At 51.6% G+C, this 15,492-nt stretch overlaps 1 protein-coding gene across 3 annotated transcripts in view; it reads right to left on the bottom strand.

Moving 5' to 3' along the window:
- The window catches only part of ESRRB (estrogen related receptor beta), a 173,199-nt gene that overhangs the window by 104,909 nt on the left and 52,798 nt on the right, over nucleotides 1-15,492 (bottom strand). The window contains exon 1 of one of the 3 annotated variants that reach the window (XM_019833335.3): nucleotides 11,231-12,047. The exons of 1 other annotated variant lie outside the window; for it this stretch is intronic. Coding sequence is in view for 1 of the 2 variants with exons in the window: in XM_003987856.5 (XP_003987905.2) it covers nucleotides 6,764-6,813 (50 nt within the window). In the remaining variant the exon portion in view is untranslated. Of the gene's footprint in view, nucleotides 1-6,763; nucleotides 7,120-11,230; nucleotides 12,048-15,492 lie in introns of those variants that run through there. One more of the 3 variants, XM_003987856.5, reaches the window with a different exon arrangement.

Here is a 15,492-nt window from a genome sequence, read left to right as displayed (position 1 = left end):
CAGGCATGAGGCTGACTGTTGCCGTCACTGGCAGGAGAAGACCCTGATATAGTTTTAAATGAAAATTGATCACATCTGAAACCAGAAGATAAAAACAAAACCTTGTCGGAGTTTGTTTAACTGCCTTTTGACCTCTGGATGAAATGACATTGAAAATAAAATAACATTATCCAGAAAACCATTCCCAGAAAAGGCTCAATCCCGGGGACACTGAATGACAATGTTGAATAGAATATTTTAAAGTCCTAAGGAACAGAAGAGAGAAACTTAAAGGCAGGGGGCGGAGAGGCTCTTCGGGGACTAAAAATGTGTATAGTTAAAAAGCACAGCAAAATAAGGGTGAAAAAAATTTATGCCTCTAACCGGCAGGAAAACTTTTGTTTGGGGTTAATTTTAACTCAAGCTCATATAACTCTGAATGTAAGACATTTAGCCAGGAGATTTATTTTCAGCTTGGCCAACTCCATATTGAAAGTCCCACCATGGGCTGATCAACGGGTATGACTTTCCTCAATTTAGGAAAACATTTGACCCATTAGGCTATCAACTGTCAATGGCTAGATCCAGGAAGAGAAGGGGAAATTGGGAAACTGGAACAGAATTGCCCAAATGCTCTTTTGAGCGTAGCCATCTGGTATTCCAGGGAGTACAGCACTGCCTTTTCATCCTCTCCGGGGTCTGTGCAGCCTTACCCAGGCCAGAAAACTGAAGAGAGCTCTTAACAAGAGTAAACTCCTCTGTCTGTATGGACAGCCAGCCCTTGGGTCCTATGGAGTTCCCTTTCGCTCCATGGAAAAACCCCAAAGCCCAGCAGCCCCCACTGGAATGTGGCCATAGCCTGACCTCAGCCCAGGCCAGGGGTATGGCAGGCAGCAGGGGCTGTGTTTAAACAGCAGAGCCCCTTGCCCCCCGTTACTCCCATGTTCAAGGGAAATTCCACTGTAACACACTCTTACACGTGTGCACACGGTGGGAGCTCCCCTAGGAACGGAGGCGACCTTTGGCGTTTCGGGGTTCAGAGTTAGCTTCTAGAAGAGGGGCTTTAACAGCAATCGGAAAGGGCTCAACACTTCCTTAAGCCGTTGCTTTATAAATAAAGGTGCTGTTAAGATCCTTTCTATTCTAATCCTGATCCGTACAGAAAGGTGCTCTAGGTAGACAGATGCCAAAAAAAAAACAACCCAAAAAGACCATGGGGCTCTATGTTTCCCTTCTTGTCTGGTTTTCTGAGGTCTTTTGTCAGATGGTTGGTTGGGGGTCTCTGGGCCAAACTAAAACCCATGCCCTCCTATGGCCTGCTCCCCACGTGTCCTGAATGGGACTGGCTGTGGCCGTCCAGTTGTGTGGAATACCCCGCAGAAACAGACAGCCAGCAGGCGGTCACTGCCCCCTGTCTGCTGAGCCCCAGGGGCACTCGCTGAAAGTCATCACGTGTCCGGTCTGGAGCCCTACTTTTTCCCACAAGGCCTCCGGAGCCACAGACCAGCATGCACCCAAAGTCTTCTGGGCACATCCTTCTAGTGCTGCCAGGAAAGTGAGGGAGACAACGTCCCAGAGCAGCCTGCTCTGCAGGGTCACCCTGTCACAAGAGGCAAGGATCACTTGCCCAGTGGCCTAGGGAAGAAATAACCCCCCCAACTTTGGACCTCTCCCACTCACTGCCCTGACATCCCCTCTGAGGAAGGAGTCTGGCCCTGCCACCAGTTACCTAGGACGCTCTGCCATCATCAGTGAAAGGTCGGTGGCCTCACCAGAAGCAGGGGACAGGCCAGACCAGTGAGGGTTAATCTGCCCGGCCAGCCATCACAGGGGTCACCGTGATGCGCACCGAAGTTGAGCATCCCGGTCCCCCAGAGCTGGTCTGCTAATTACATTTGCAATTATAAACACCACAACCTCCCTGCACAGGGACCAGGCCGCACCAGCCGATGGGGTAACCACAATGTAATCCCACCCCAGGCCACCCCAGCCATGCCAGGGGACACCAGGCCTGGCAGAAGCCTAGGGGCTCCTCCTCTGAGGAATGGCCATGAATTTGACAGCTCCCTGGAGGTACGAGACTGCTGGGACCAAGAAAGGAAGACTCACCAGAGTGGAAGCCCAGTCAGGGGTCACCAGCAGTTGTAGTGCTGAAAAAGATCTTTGATTATCCCTCCAAATCAGCAAATGGCCTCAAGGGCAAACAGGAGGGAGTCGCACCCTTGATGGCTTCCTGGCAGGGTGCGTGGACTCTTTACTCAAAGCCCTCTCGTGGGCCCACGCTCCCTCTAGGAACGACAGCGGCTGCAGAGGACATTAGAGGTTGAGCACTCAAGCCATGCTGGGCTCTCCCACAGGAACATTCAGTCAAGAGCCACCAGACCCCAAGACAGAAGCTCCCAGCGGAGCTGTGAGGAGTTCTGGCAGATTCTGGGCCGGCCTCCTGCTCAAGCTGGAAAAGCACGCAGAGGGGCTCACTTGGGGAGAGATGGACAGAGACTGATGATGGCCGGTAGGTGTGGGAAGGCATCGGCATGGGGTACTGAGGGTGTGGGTTGGACATCACTTTGAAGGACTGGATTATGGTCTAAATAATGCTATTCCTTCCCCTTAAATTCAAACCACAAGTAATTTCAGTCATGTTGGGGAAGCCACTTCAAGCATCTGGGAAGACAAGTTCTAGAGAAGGGCACTGCAGAACTGCGTCAAAAGCATCCTGTGTCTTGTGTAACTGCTTGCCTGTCTTCTGAATTCTCTCTCCTGAATCGGCTCGTTCACACGGCCAACTCCACGGCCCATCCCAATGTACACATTCCCAGTCTCTCTCTCTCTCTCTCACACACACACACCGTTCCTTTGGCCTGCTAGACTCGCGCTGATCTTCCCAGTTCCAAGTGCTCCAAAGAAACAAGGCATTTTGCAGAGGACCAAAGAAGGAGACAAACTTTTTTCCATGAGTTTAGATTATCTTTAAAAAACGAGTTGGCCAGAGGTAGTTATCAGGAGCATGAATCCTGCATGCAGGGCAAAGTTGCAAGGGCCGGGGTCCACCCTGAAAAGGCAGGGAGGTGACTCGAAATCTCTATCATGGCCACCCCCCTGGCAGCACTTTCCCCGAAAGTCCCCTCTGTCCCTCCCATCTCAAGCTAAATGGAATATTTATTGATTGCTCCAGATCAACAGAAAGGAAAGTTCCTGTTTGGTGGGTCAGGTTGTTTCTTCATACATATATTTTTAAAGAAACATCTTTTCCTTGAATTTTGGTAAAACAGAGGATTGTTCCTAAAATGGAGTTGGGGAAATCATAAGCTCCAAGAGGAAATTTCCAGTTGGTGTCAGGATCTCACTGAGCTGGAAAGGGCCTTCCCTGCGACTGGGGCCCTCCACACCAACCTGTTTCCGCCTAACTCACTGCCTTCAGACCTGAACAAGTCCAGCCTCCCATCACCCCATCATCCTCTCCCACAGCAGCCCACACCTCCAGGAGGGTGGCGGGCACATCCAGGTTTATTTCCTAAGGCCCCTCCCTTGGAAAACCAAGACTAATGTCCTCATTCTGATTTATTTTTAAATGTACCATTAAAAATTAATTTCCCCTTTGTTTTTCTCTGGGTCACTGATTCTGAATTACCATGTGGCATTTCTTCCTACGTGTGAACCCACATATTTTACCTTCAGGACAGTTTGTTCTTTGTTTCTTTAACAACAGCAAAGTGGTCATTGGAAGGTGGGTGAGGCAACCCGCCAACCCCCCCCCCCCCGCCCCCACCTCTGCTCCCTGGGTTTCCAAGCCGAGGGTCTCCAGCCAGTCGGGTCACAGACACATTTGTACACAGGCACATGCAGGCCAGCACACCCACTCCTACCCTGGCTGATTATAGATGTACATAAAATATTGATTAGAAATGGTAATGGAGTCACCTACAGGAAAATGAAAATGAAGGAGAGAAAGGTATGAAGGTATGATGTATCTGTGTGGTGTCTGTGTGTGTGTGTGTGTGTTAATTTCTCACCTGGGAAAGTGAGAATAACACTAACGCATTAAAAATGCTCTCTGTATGTTAGCAAGTGAGAAGAAGGGCTGGGGAGTTCTTTCTCGCTGAACTGTGGTCCCTGTGCCCTTGGGTTTTCTTAAGTCCGGGAATGTCGACTAAGCCACATGGGTGGAGACCACGTACAGAGCATACTGTACGCATACGTTCCCCGAGAAATACCAGCACTATTGGCAATGAACGGATTCATCCTACTGTCCTTCCAACACACCAAAGAACGCAGTCCCCGGTTTTGTTACTTTGCTACCAGTGGCTCTAAAGCTACTTGACATGAAGCCCGGGTGGCGGGGGGGGGGGGCCTGAGGTCAGAAAGATGCCTCCCCTACACTCCAGCCTCTGACCTCCACAAGCTCGACCTTGGAAATTCCGTGCCCCTGCACCACAGCAGATGCAAACGCTCGCCCAGAGGCACACATCTGTACACGGGGCCAGCTCCCCAATGCTCGGGCTGCCACCCAGCAAGCACGTCCTGGGCTTTGAGAAATGGCATCTCACACGGATCCTTAGTTCCTCAGTGGAGTTGCCGGGTATGTTTCTGGCTTTTCCGGTGCCCCATGGAGTGAGAAGTGAATTCTTTGCAAAGAAACCAGGAAGGCTAGGGAGCCCAAACTACTGTCAGGCTTACTTTATGAATGATTTCCACTTCAAACCCGTCCCAGACACCCAGGACCTCGGCTTCCTCATCCCCCCTTTCTGCTTCCCTGACATTCCCTCTTTGCCCATATTTCTCCTCAAACTCAAGCCAGGGTTGCCGTCACCTCGATGAATTACCCAGCTGCTAAACCCTCCATTTCTCCTTGCTTTTCTGGTCAACGTAATCAAAGGATGTACTTCCCCCGTTCGAATTTTCATATTTACTGGCTATGACTCGAGCCAGGGACAAATACATAGATATTTCCAGCTCAGCTAAAGAAGTCACCTCTGAAGAGAGGGAGCCTAAATAATTTAAAGATCCAATATTTGTCGTACTTGGTAATTTTATGTGAGGAAATGCCCCACGAGCATCAAACATTGTTCACAGCCTCACTTACCGACCCAGAGGTTTCTTTGACGGCTCCCACCACCTGCTTTAGGAGGGAGCGTCTTAGGGCACTACCCCCATCCTCACCCCACCGGCCTCATAACCCGGGATCAGTGTAACCTTTAAAGAGAACGAAGAGACACTTTTCGAGCAGATGGAAACCTGAATCCATTGTAATTAAAGACTGCTCGCCTCTCCCATCCCAAATCATCTTCCGACACTCTGGCGGCACCTAAAGGACCCACTGCCCCGGGAAATCCTAAAACTAGAACCAAAAAGGTCAGCGTGGAGACTGGGACAGTCTGGTCATCGACAGGAGACACTGCTGTGAAGTTGCCTCCTCTCTTCCGCGTGGTCCACCGGGGGTGGAGGCGGTCTGTGCAGCGAAGAGGGGTCTAAGCACACTTCCTGGAACCCCACATTATCCAGTGTATTTATCTCAGGGATGTCGCGGTTCTCGGGATGGGGTACAAAAATGAAAGCACGGTGGAGCGGGCACTGACTTTGGTAGTTTAGTTCGCTTCAGAGAAAAAAGAGGAAGAGGAGCACCAAGTTAAGCAGGTCCGCGAAGAACCCAGAGTTTCCATTTTATTATTCTTTTAAGCCTTCCGAGGGACCACTCTGCGCGCGCCCACACGTAGACGCCGGGACACCAGCCGCGAGCGCGGCGGGACGCGGGGCGCGGGAGGGGAGAGCCGGGCGGGTACCGAACGGGTGGGGGCAAGTGCGCGGAGGGCCCTCGGAGGGAAACCGCGGGTGGCCAGAGCAGGACCCCGGAGAACCCGGGCCGGACACGCCGCACCGGGGGATCAGGTCCCCGCCTGCCCACTCTGCGCGCTTGGCGCACCGCCCAAGCCCGGGGCCAGTGGGAGTCCCGTCCCGCAGCCCCCTCCGCTGCCCACGCCCGCGCCGCTCGGACAACCCCGGGATCCCGAAAGGCGAGCGCGAAGCCGCCCCGGGGCACGGAAATCGCGCCCGCCAGTTCCATCGCCCGCAGCCTCCCGCAAAGCCGCGAACCAACTTTGCCTCCGCCGCGGCACCCCCGGGCCGGCTGTCCCCACCCCTGGCGGGATGCGGGATCCCCCTCGCAGGGCGTGCGGGACGCAGTGCGCCCGGGGCCGCGCCGCCCACACCGCTGGAGCGCCCCGGATCCACCGCGCCCCGTGCGCGCCCTCGGGGCGCCCCACCGGGACCGCCGGGCAAGGCAGCGCTGGGCGCCAGCAGTTCCCGAACCCGCGCGGCACGTTCGATTTCGCCCCCTTGCCGGGATCATTTCTGCTCTTCAGTACGGAAATAAATCTTAAAGTCAAAGGGCCCCCCGGGGAGGCTTTCTCAGACGGGCCAGAACATCCTTGCGACATTCCCGCACCTGTTCTGGGCTGCTCCTCCCTAATCCACAGAAACTCAAATATTTTCTCGCCGCGGGGGCAGATCAGCGAGAAAGAATGAGCGAGAAAGAGCTGCTCTTACTTAAAAGTAAGGGTTTGGAAGAGGGGGTGCGGGAAAAGTTAGAGGCGGTTTACCCCCGCCCCAGAAGGAAACCCAGGAAGTGTGCGGCTTTCCCCCTCCGACGTCCCCCAAGCGCCCCCGGGGTTCCTGCCACTTCAAAAATGCCTGGAAGAAGAACTGCGACACCCAGGACAGAGGCAGCCGGACTGGCAGAAGGGCAGACAGATCGACCGACCGACCAACCGAGAAACAGAGCACCTACTGGTTGTGGTAGCCGAGGGGGTCCGGGATGCAGAGTTCTGACACGTCCATCAGTCCCGTTTTAGCATTCCCAGTTGGTAGAGAAAGGCGGCGGGGAAATCACGCGGAAGAGCGAGTGAAGGGCACAGGCGAGGTGCGAGTCCGGGCAGGGGCACAGTGAGCGGGAGAAGGCAGAGTGGGAGGAAGCGCCGTGGCGGGGCGAGAGGGAGGCAGGGAGCCGTGCGCGCACAGCCCAGCGCTCCCACTCGTGCACACACTCCAGCGGGCAGAGGGGACGGGAAGCCGCGGAGGAGGCTCGGGCACCAGAGACTTGGAGCCCACTAACCCTACTGTAGCTTTAAGGCTGGGAGACTGATGTATGGTTTGGCTCCTATTGGCTATCTCTCAGGGGCTGGACTTAAAGTGACAGAATCGAGCTGGGGTGGGGGGAGGGGGGTGAGCCAGAGAGACTTCAATGGAAATCAGATGCTCAGGCGAGGTCCCCACCTCCTGAGGAGTGAGAGGACTGAGCTGTAGAGCGGCAAGGCCTGTCCTCTGGCCATTAAAGAAAAAAAAAAATTGTCCAACTGGCTGGTGGGATTGGGGGGTTGACAGATGTGCTGTTTATATATCCCCCCCACCGGCATCCTATCCTTTAACTGGCAGGCCTAGCCAAACTCCCCCCGCCCCCACCCTCGCTCAGCCTTTTAGAATGGGTCTGTTTTACAAATTAAAAATGAGTCACAGTGCTCCACTCTCACACCCAGAAGAGGCCAAGGCCCTAGAAATTCACAGCCTCAAGACCTGTGTTTGGTGCACAAAAGTGCAAAGGGTCAGGTCCGCAGGTGAGGCACGAAGGAGAGAAGCAGATTCCCTTCCCAGCTCTCATCACCTGGGCCAGTTGGTTCTGAACCGCTCTCATATGGCTAGATGCAGGGTGTGCATCTATAAAATGCTCTCTAGATGTACAAAATGATGCTCTTCATTGGCAACTCTCAGAAATGTACCTGGGACGCAGACGGGAGCAAATAAATCCCTGCCTGCTTAGGAAAACACAATTGTGGTTAGAACAACCAACTTACCTGCCACATGGTACTTCGAGGCACGCAAGTAGATGCTTCAGCATACACACCTGAATCCCCAGCTACGAACACACCTGCATCCCTGTCTGCTGCTCCATCCATGAACCCGAATATTACGGGCTGCCTCTGTACTAAAACAAGCTATAAGTCATGCCCCAATCCTTCTTCTCGGGCTTTTCATCTTTTGAGATGTGCCAGCCACAAAGAGATAATAATGTGAGAATTCAAATGAGTGTGGGAGGGGATAGGTATAGAATTACTTAAAAGGGGGGGAAGCCCCCAGGAGAGACCACCACCTTATTCTCCTATATTCTACAGCAGACAATTTGGGGGGGAGGAGACATAATTTTATCATCCAAATAAGGTCTAAATGGAGTGTAACTGCAGGCAGTATTCAAGCACTTCAGGAGTAAAAGCAGGGAAGGTGGTGAGAAACCCCAGGAGGGGCCAGGCGCTCCGGAGGGCCCGGGGAATGGGCAGCGGGACCACAGATGATACTTGACTTGGATAAATGTAAGCGCATGCAGGCTGGGAAACAGAGCTGAGATTTTTCATATGTGCTGAAGTGGAGGAACGCATGGGATTCTCCGGGCTCGGGGCTCAGGCAGGCATCTCGCGGAGAGATGGATGAAGATGTCTGCTCTGTCAGCAGAACCCCCAGCAGCCCCGGATTTTTTTTTTAATCACATCGGTACTTGGTTGTATTAGAGACGGAAGCAGGGTGTAGAACCTCTGTCCTTAACCAGGGCCTCTACACAACGACCACCTCTTGCCAAGACCTCAGTGACTGGTTTCTCTGTGTCCTTTCCAGCCCCCTGAAATACCTTTTCCAAGCGCCCGGCAGCCAGGGAGCTCACTGGAAAATGCACACGGTCCCGGTCCTTCCCTTGGCCCCACAAGGAAGCCTCACAGGACAGACTCCTATGTGTCTCTCTGTACCCCTCCGTATCCCGCGCCATACTGCCCTGTCTTTGCACCTGCTACCTAGAATTCCCCACCTTCTGGGCCGCACCAGAACCTTTGCTACTCAGTTTGCAATTATATATATATTGGTATAATACCCCCCACACACACACACACTAAATTATAAGCCCTATGAGGGTAGGGACCATGTCTGTTTTTGTTTCCCAGAGAATCCCCAGTGAGTAATGGTGCCTGATACAGAGAAGTTACTTGAGAAATATTTTGTTGAACAAATCGAAGCATGGCAATTTGGGGTGGGCCTGCTGAGGGACAGGCTGGCTGTCCCAGAAGGGGGGTTAGGTTGTGTGGGATCAGTGGCTCCTTGCTCTGTGTGGGCACACCAATTTTAACTGGAGACAGAACACACTTGGTAGAACATGAAAAGAAAGACAACTTCACAGCCCCGGGCAGTGGATTCAAAGCCACCAGGGGCAAAAGAGGGTAAATACTGAGTTTCGTTGGTGAAAAAGCGAGGCTAATGCCCACGCACAATCACTGTCTGCATCTAAGGTATGAGAAGGAAGTAGCTAAAGGCCTCTCTCTGGATACTGGATGATTGCCCTCCAGGGAGGGAATGAGGTCCTGGGGACCCCGCTTCCTCCTTCTCCTTCTCCTCCCCCCCCTCCCCGTGCCTGTCCAGCCATCTCACCTACAGCCCTGAGGTGAGGCCAGGGAGCCCGTAGACCAGCAAGGACACCCTGGTGACCTGATGTAGCCTGGCAGGTCCAGCTTTTCCTGTGGTTCTCCAGGCAAACTTGGTGGTGGGTCCTACATTGTTCCTGGGACCAGCCTCTCTCCACTCTGCCCTCACCCAGCTCACAGAGGAAGGTATTTCCTCCCAAAGCCAGGGTCTGGTCCCACGCCTCTAGCTGGACAGATGGCAGTGCTGGAGAGTGCAGCAGACTCCAGGATGTGCTCCTGACATCTCCATGTGACCTTATCAAGGTCTCTCTCCTCCAGAACACAAAGGTGGGGGGCAGGGGGAAGTGGAATGAGTGGGCAGGGCTCTTGGGTTCCATCAACCCTGAAATTCATTCAACCAGTTATCATTTCATTCTTGCACCGTTCACCTAGAGCAGGTGCAATTTGTAACCCATCCCTAGCACCAAGGTCTAAGCCACCCACCCCTTCGCTACCTTGCATCCCAATCCTGGCGCCCCCAGATGGGCATGTCAGCCAAAGGGGACTCTGGGACAGAAGGCATTAGAAACAGTAATTGTGGATGGTGTAAGGGGACAGACAGCAGCTCACTTAGTTCTGGTGACAAACTCCTCTAAATAGATATTTATTACATTTACAGAACCGTACAGCTGAGAGGGACTTGGAGAATCATTTAGAATCACCACCAGACTTTACAGATAAGGAAACTCAGACATTTCCCTGTGTGGAGAAGTGACCTACACAAGGTCACACCGTGAATAACGGGCAAAGCATGCCGTCTTTGGTGCCTGGATTTCTACTTATTCAACTCCTAAACCTTTGTTCACGGGTCTCTTCACTTTCTCTCCCTACTCCTTCCCTGAGTCCAAGCCCGTTGCTAAGGAATATGAGGCCAAATCAGAACAGTGCCACTGGCATCACCTTCCACACACACTTCTCCGCCGGGTAGGTGGTGGGGACCAGGCAGATGTGTCCACACCCTTCCCCACCCGGTTTCCTGGGAGAAAAAGGAAGCACTGATCGGTGGGACACCAATTTCTTGACCTGCTGTCCTGCCATGAGAAATGCTCCAGCTGGCAGGTTAAGTAGGAAAACGTACCCAGACACAGCCTGGCCCACCCTGTTCCTCAAACCGGTGTTCCCCCAGGCACAGAAGGCACCAAGTGGAACACGGATCCACGCTGACCAGCCACTCTTACCCATCCCAGTCTGGCTAAGTCCTGAAAAGGGGCCATCTGAATGCCTGCACCTGGAGCCCAAAGGCCACCTGAGTGACCTTGATCTCTTGCCATGATCTCTGCAGCTGACCCCCGCATGGCACCCCCGCCACGAGTCTGGTGGAAATCCCCACCTTTGGTGGAGCCTAGTCTTGGGGTGTCTCTTCCCGTTCTTGCGGCAGCCCTCCCCCTCCGACACCCATCATCTCTGCACACGTGAGGCAGCAGCCGGCAGTATCTCTCGGGTTCTTGAATCCCCTCCCTGTGCTGCACTGCTCTGAGCCCACAACAAGAGGCTGCTTTTCCCGTCTTCAAGCAGGGTAACTTAGCAGGAGCTGGTGAACTCAGCGTGGGCCCTGGGGGAGCAGAGGGCTTGATGGCTTCATCACTAAAAGATAAGAGCCAACAAGAGGTTTTGGAGTCTGCCACACGCTCCCTAAGTCCAGTGAATGGGGGACACTGTTTGGGTTACTCCATCCCTGTCCCTCACCCTCACATTCCCTGAACCCGCATTTCCAGGCGGGATGACGCCTTAGGAAACACACAAGGTGCATAAGCACTTCTTACCAACAGCCCGGGAAGGAGGAGAGGACTCCGTGGAACCGTCTGAATCACAGTCCGAGCTTGTTTCTGATCCACCCCAGGGTAAGGGCCGGGGGAGGCGAGTCCAGGAAGTGCATCCATTGACCATCCACGAGGTCTAAGGTGGGCCCGGCCTAGACAGTGAGCCTAACTTGTGCGTCTCTGGGGACAGTACTGACCGGGCCAGGGCTCCATGGACTCCTGGCCAGGGAAAATGTCCCCAACCACACACCTCTTTGGGTCCCTTCCCTTCTCACATGCTTGAATTTGGGGTGTGGAGTTATATTCCTGAGTGGTGGTCAGCAGACTGTCAGCCCATTGGCTGGCACATGTCCCACGGATCATAATTAACTGATAACGCTAATACAATGTGAGTTTGTGCTCCCATAATAGTCTCCTGCTGACAGATAAATGCTGCGGAAACATGATGGCTTTTCCTGAAGCTGTAATGGCCCATTATTGGGGCAAGAAGGCTCGTGTATATTAGCACTGCCGCCATGACACCGAAGATAAAATATGAAGGGGCGTCTTGAGTGAGTCAATGCTTGGGTTCCCGCCTACGACCGCCATCCATTTCATTATCAGAAATCCCTACTGGGGGTCTTGGAATAGCTTCCAGATACTTCAAAGTTCCCGTGGTTGTTTGTTTGTTTTTTTTTTCTGAGCCTCAAGATACCATTCTCACTAACACGGCTAAATAGTATGTTAAAGTTCTCTATCAAAAAGATTCCTTCTTCCGGCAGGTCCTACGCAAGATGGCAACTGCAGTGAACAGGTGGGCTGGTGAGATGAGGAAGGTGAGATACGTCTCTCCACAGAAACAAAGATCTTTCTCCCTTCTAATGGGCAGCAGAATAGGAACACATCAGGAATGTAATAGCTTTATCCTCTGCCAAATTTCTGGGGTGGGGTGGGGGAGGAGGAGGAGGAGGAGGAGGAGGAGGAGGAGGAAGAGGAGGAGGAGGAGGAGGAGGAGGAGGCGGCGGAGGAGGGGAGAAGAAGAATATGCCTTGATAGTACCTGGGACCTAAGAGGCATTGAATAACTAGCCATTGATTAAACGAACGATCTAATTAAATATTTTCTATTACAGTGGATTGTGGGGTTTTCCTTATAACAAAGAACTTTGACCTTATTTCGTCTGTGTCACATATTAATTTATCATCCAATTTCTTGTGACTTCTGCGTCAATTTAAGTGTAAAACATAGTCGGTTTCGAATAGTAGGACACACAGTTTGTTTCTAAGGTGTCATCACTGGGAAGAGGAAAACTGTGGTTGATGACAGTTTTAACTGAAAAAAAACTCATGGTCAACACGGGCCACAGAAAGAATGAGCAGTTTGCTTTGCAAATTCACAAATTATGCCTGTGTGTACGTTTTTATTTATTTATTTATTTATTTATTTATTTATTTATTTATTTATTTATTTTATTTTTTATTTGTTTGTATGTAATCTCTATCCCCAGTGTGGGGCTTGAACTCACAACCCTGAGACCAAGAGTCGCAGGCTCTACCGACTGAGCTAGCCAGGGGCCATGTACATTTTTCTCTTCTCACAGGTAATTCTCTTAGAGAAATCATAAGACACATGAAACTTTTGGAAAATTAATTCTAAAGCACCACACACATAAAGTGTTATTAAGTGGGAACAAAAAAACATGTTGGCTTGAGCCGGTCTCCCCAGCATTAATGACACCAAATTCAAAACTGGGAACATTCAAGCCATGTTTTCATTTCCTAATGGCTCGATTAAGGTGGAGCTTCTGATTTCATTATTTTTTCAGAATAAAATGCATTTTGTTTTTGCTCTAACAAAATGCTTTACAGAGAGGGGAGAAAAAAAACAGCCAATGCTTTTAGGTTTGAGAAAAAAAATCAAACATACATGGTGTATAATAAACTGTAAAGTGCTCTACCTATATAAAACATGATTGAGATGATGAGGGCTTTTACCCATGTCCTTCCATGAGAAAAGGACGGCCCAACCACTACCTGCACAAATGTATGTTGTAATGACGCCCGTCCCATTGGCGAACTCCCCACAGCTCTGAACGACGCAATTACAAACGGGTCAGTACCAGTTCCAGAGGAGGACTCGAGCTTTGTAGCAGGACCATCTCTAACACTTTCATTTCTCATCAACAGTTGGGAACGTGACGCTTTGGTAGAATTCCTGACTTAGCAGGGTTTGCCTTCCCAAGAAGGACAAGACAAGGCAAGAAGGGAAACTGCAAAAGAACTAAATAGAGTTTACGGGAGTGGGTAAAAGGCAGTCAACGATACAAGATTTAATATGGATAAACACCGGTAACACACTTGTCAGCAGTGACCCTAGAGTGAGCCAGCCCGCAGGAGAGCTGGCGGGAGGGCAGCGATGCAGAGAGACATCTGGGGTCAGAACAGATAGCACATTAAGCATGGGCCTCCAGCTCAATGGCATGACAAACACTGCTTTGGGGTAATTCTACAAAACCCAGCCGAGCAAGGAGCAGCAATAATTTCTCTTTACTCTCCCTTACTAGAAGCACAGATGGAATTTTATGCTCAGCCCTGAGGGACTTGCTTCGAAGGCAGACTGGAAAGGTGATGTGGAAAGGACTTGGAGAAGGCTGGAGAAGGTGTCGAAGGCCTCCTGGAGGGTGCCTGGGCCCCGTAAGGAGAGGGACAAGCATGGGACAGGAAGGGATGGGTTGTCCCTGTGTGCAGGACAAATGCTTGGGTCCAGACACCATGTCTCTCTCTCTCTCTCTCTCTCTCTCTCTCTCTCTCTCTCTCTCTCTCTCACACACACACACACACACACACACACACACACTGTAGGGATTGTCTCAGTCTCCTCTGACCATCTCCTTTTCTCTCTCTTGGTCAGGAAGCCACTCAGGTGTCTCCCCTGTACTTCCAGTGCCTGAGGCCTGGGTTACTAAGGGGCTGGATAATGCACCCTAGAGGTGCAGGACGGTAGCTCTCTGATTTCCTCCCTTTTCCTGCCCTCTGTGCACTGTTTCATACTGTAATTCTTTGCATAAACCTTCCAGAAAAGACACGCATGCCAAGCGGCACACTAAGTCTCTTTGAGGCTGGGTAGGAAATGGGGGCCGCACATCATGTCACACGGCTTGGCATCGGTCCTCACCCCAATTCCTCTTTTTTATCCCTGGGCTTACACCTCCCAAAGAAAGTATCAGCAGCTTAACGCTTGCCTCAGGCTCTGCTTCCAAGGGGACTGGGGCTATAAGATAAAGACAGTCAGCAAATGGTTTAGGGTCACCCACTTTCTCTCAATTGAAACTGTTTTATTATCTACTACCCCCTTCCTTGGTTAGAGGAGGGGGAGCATGATGGGTACAAGGATCAATGGATTACCGTGGCTCTTCACTACCCACGTTACAGACTCACTGTTTTACAAAGGCCCACATGGACCCCGCCCCACCCACCCACTCACATCCACTCAGACGCTATGGTTCCCATGCAGCAGCCAAAGTGTTCAGATCCATGGTATCATCTGGAACTTCCTTCTCCTTCCCCATTCGCCTTCCGTTCTACTCCCTCCATACCTGGGAAGCCCAGTACATATTTTGTTCTCCCTCCTCCGGTTTTCTTCATACTGAGCTCAGCTACTTCCTCAGGTGACCATCCTCTCCCCTCATGCACACCCCTAACTCTAAAGTACTTTTGGCTCCCAGCACCAGGAGAGTCTAGTGGCTTTAGGAGGAGGGGTCTACACAGCAAGATTCCAGGGGCAGGTGGTTTCACCTTTTTTGGCCTGCCATCTTTAGCATACCGGCTTTCCCTTCACCTTGCCCCCTCGCAGTTAAAGGATGGTTCCTGGGGCGTCCGTATCACTTTCTCGCCCAGCTGTGTTCCAATCCAGGAAGGGTGTGTATATATGTGTGCTTCCGCTGGGGAAAGTGTTCTTTAGTTGTGTGTGTGTGTGTGTGTGTGTGTGTGTGTGTGTGTGTGTGTTCAATCTTTATGTTTTTAGTTTGTTTTTCATGTTGATTTGGATTTAATTTTAATCCAGAGGAAGATCTCTCCTAAGAATTCCCCAACCCTATCCTGGCGGACTTATCCTCACATCTCTTGGCCAGAATCCAGTCATATGCTCACCCCAAACCAATCACTCTCAGAGGAGAAATGGATCACCGTGATTGCTTTCAAATACATGGACTCCCTGAAGCTGAGGGGAGGCTCACTTTTCCTGAGTTACATTAGTGTTCAATGACAAACGAATCCACTTCTGTTAGA

Source organism: Felis catus, chromosome B3 (genome assembly GCF_018350175.1).
Source record: "Felis catus isolate Fca126 chromosome B3, F.catus_Fca126_mat1.0, whole genome shotgun sequence".
In the NCBI taxonomy this organism is placed as follows: Eukaryota; Metazoa; Chordata; class Mammalia; order Carnivora; family Felidae; genus Felis; species Felis catus.
This window is presented reverse-complemented; position numbering and strand designations above follow the sequence as displayed.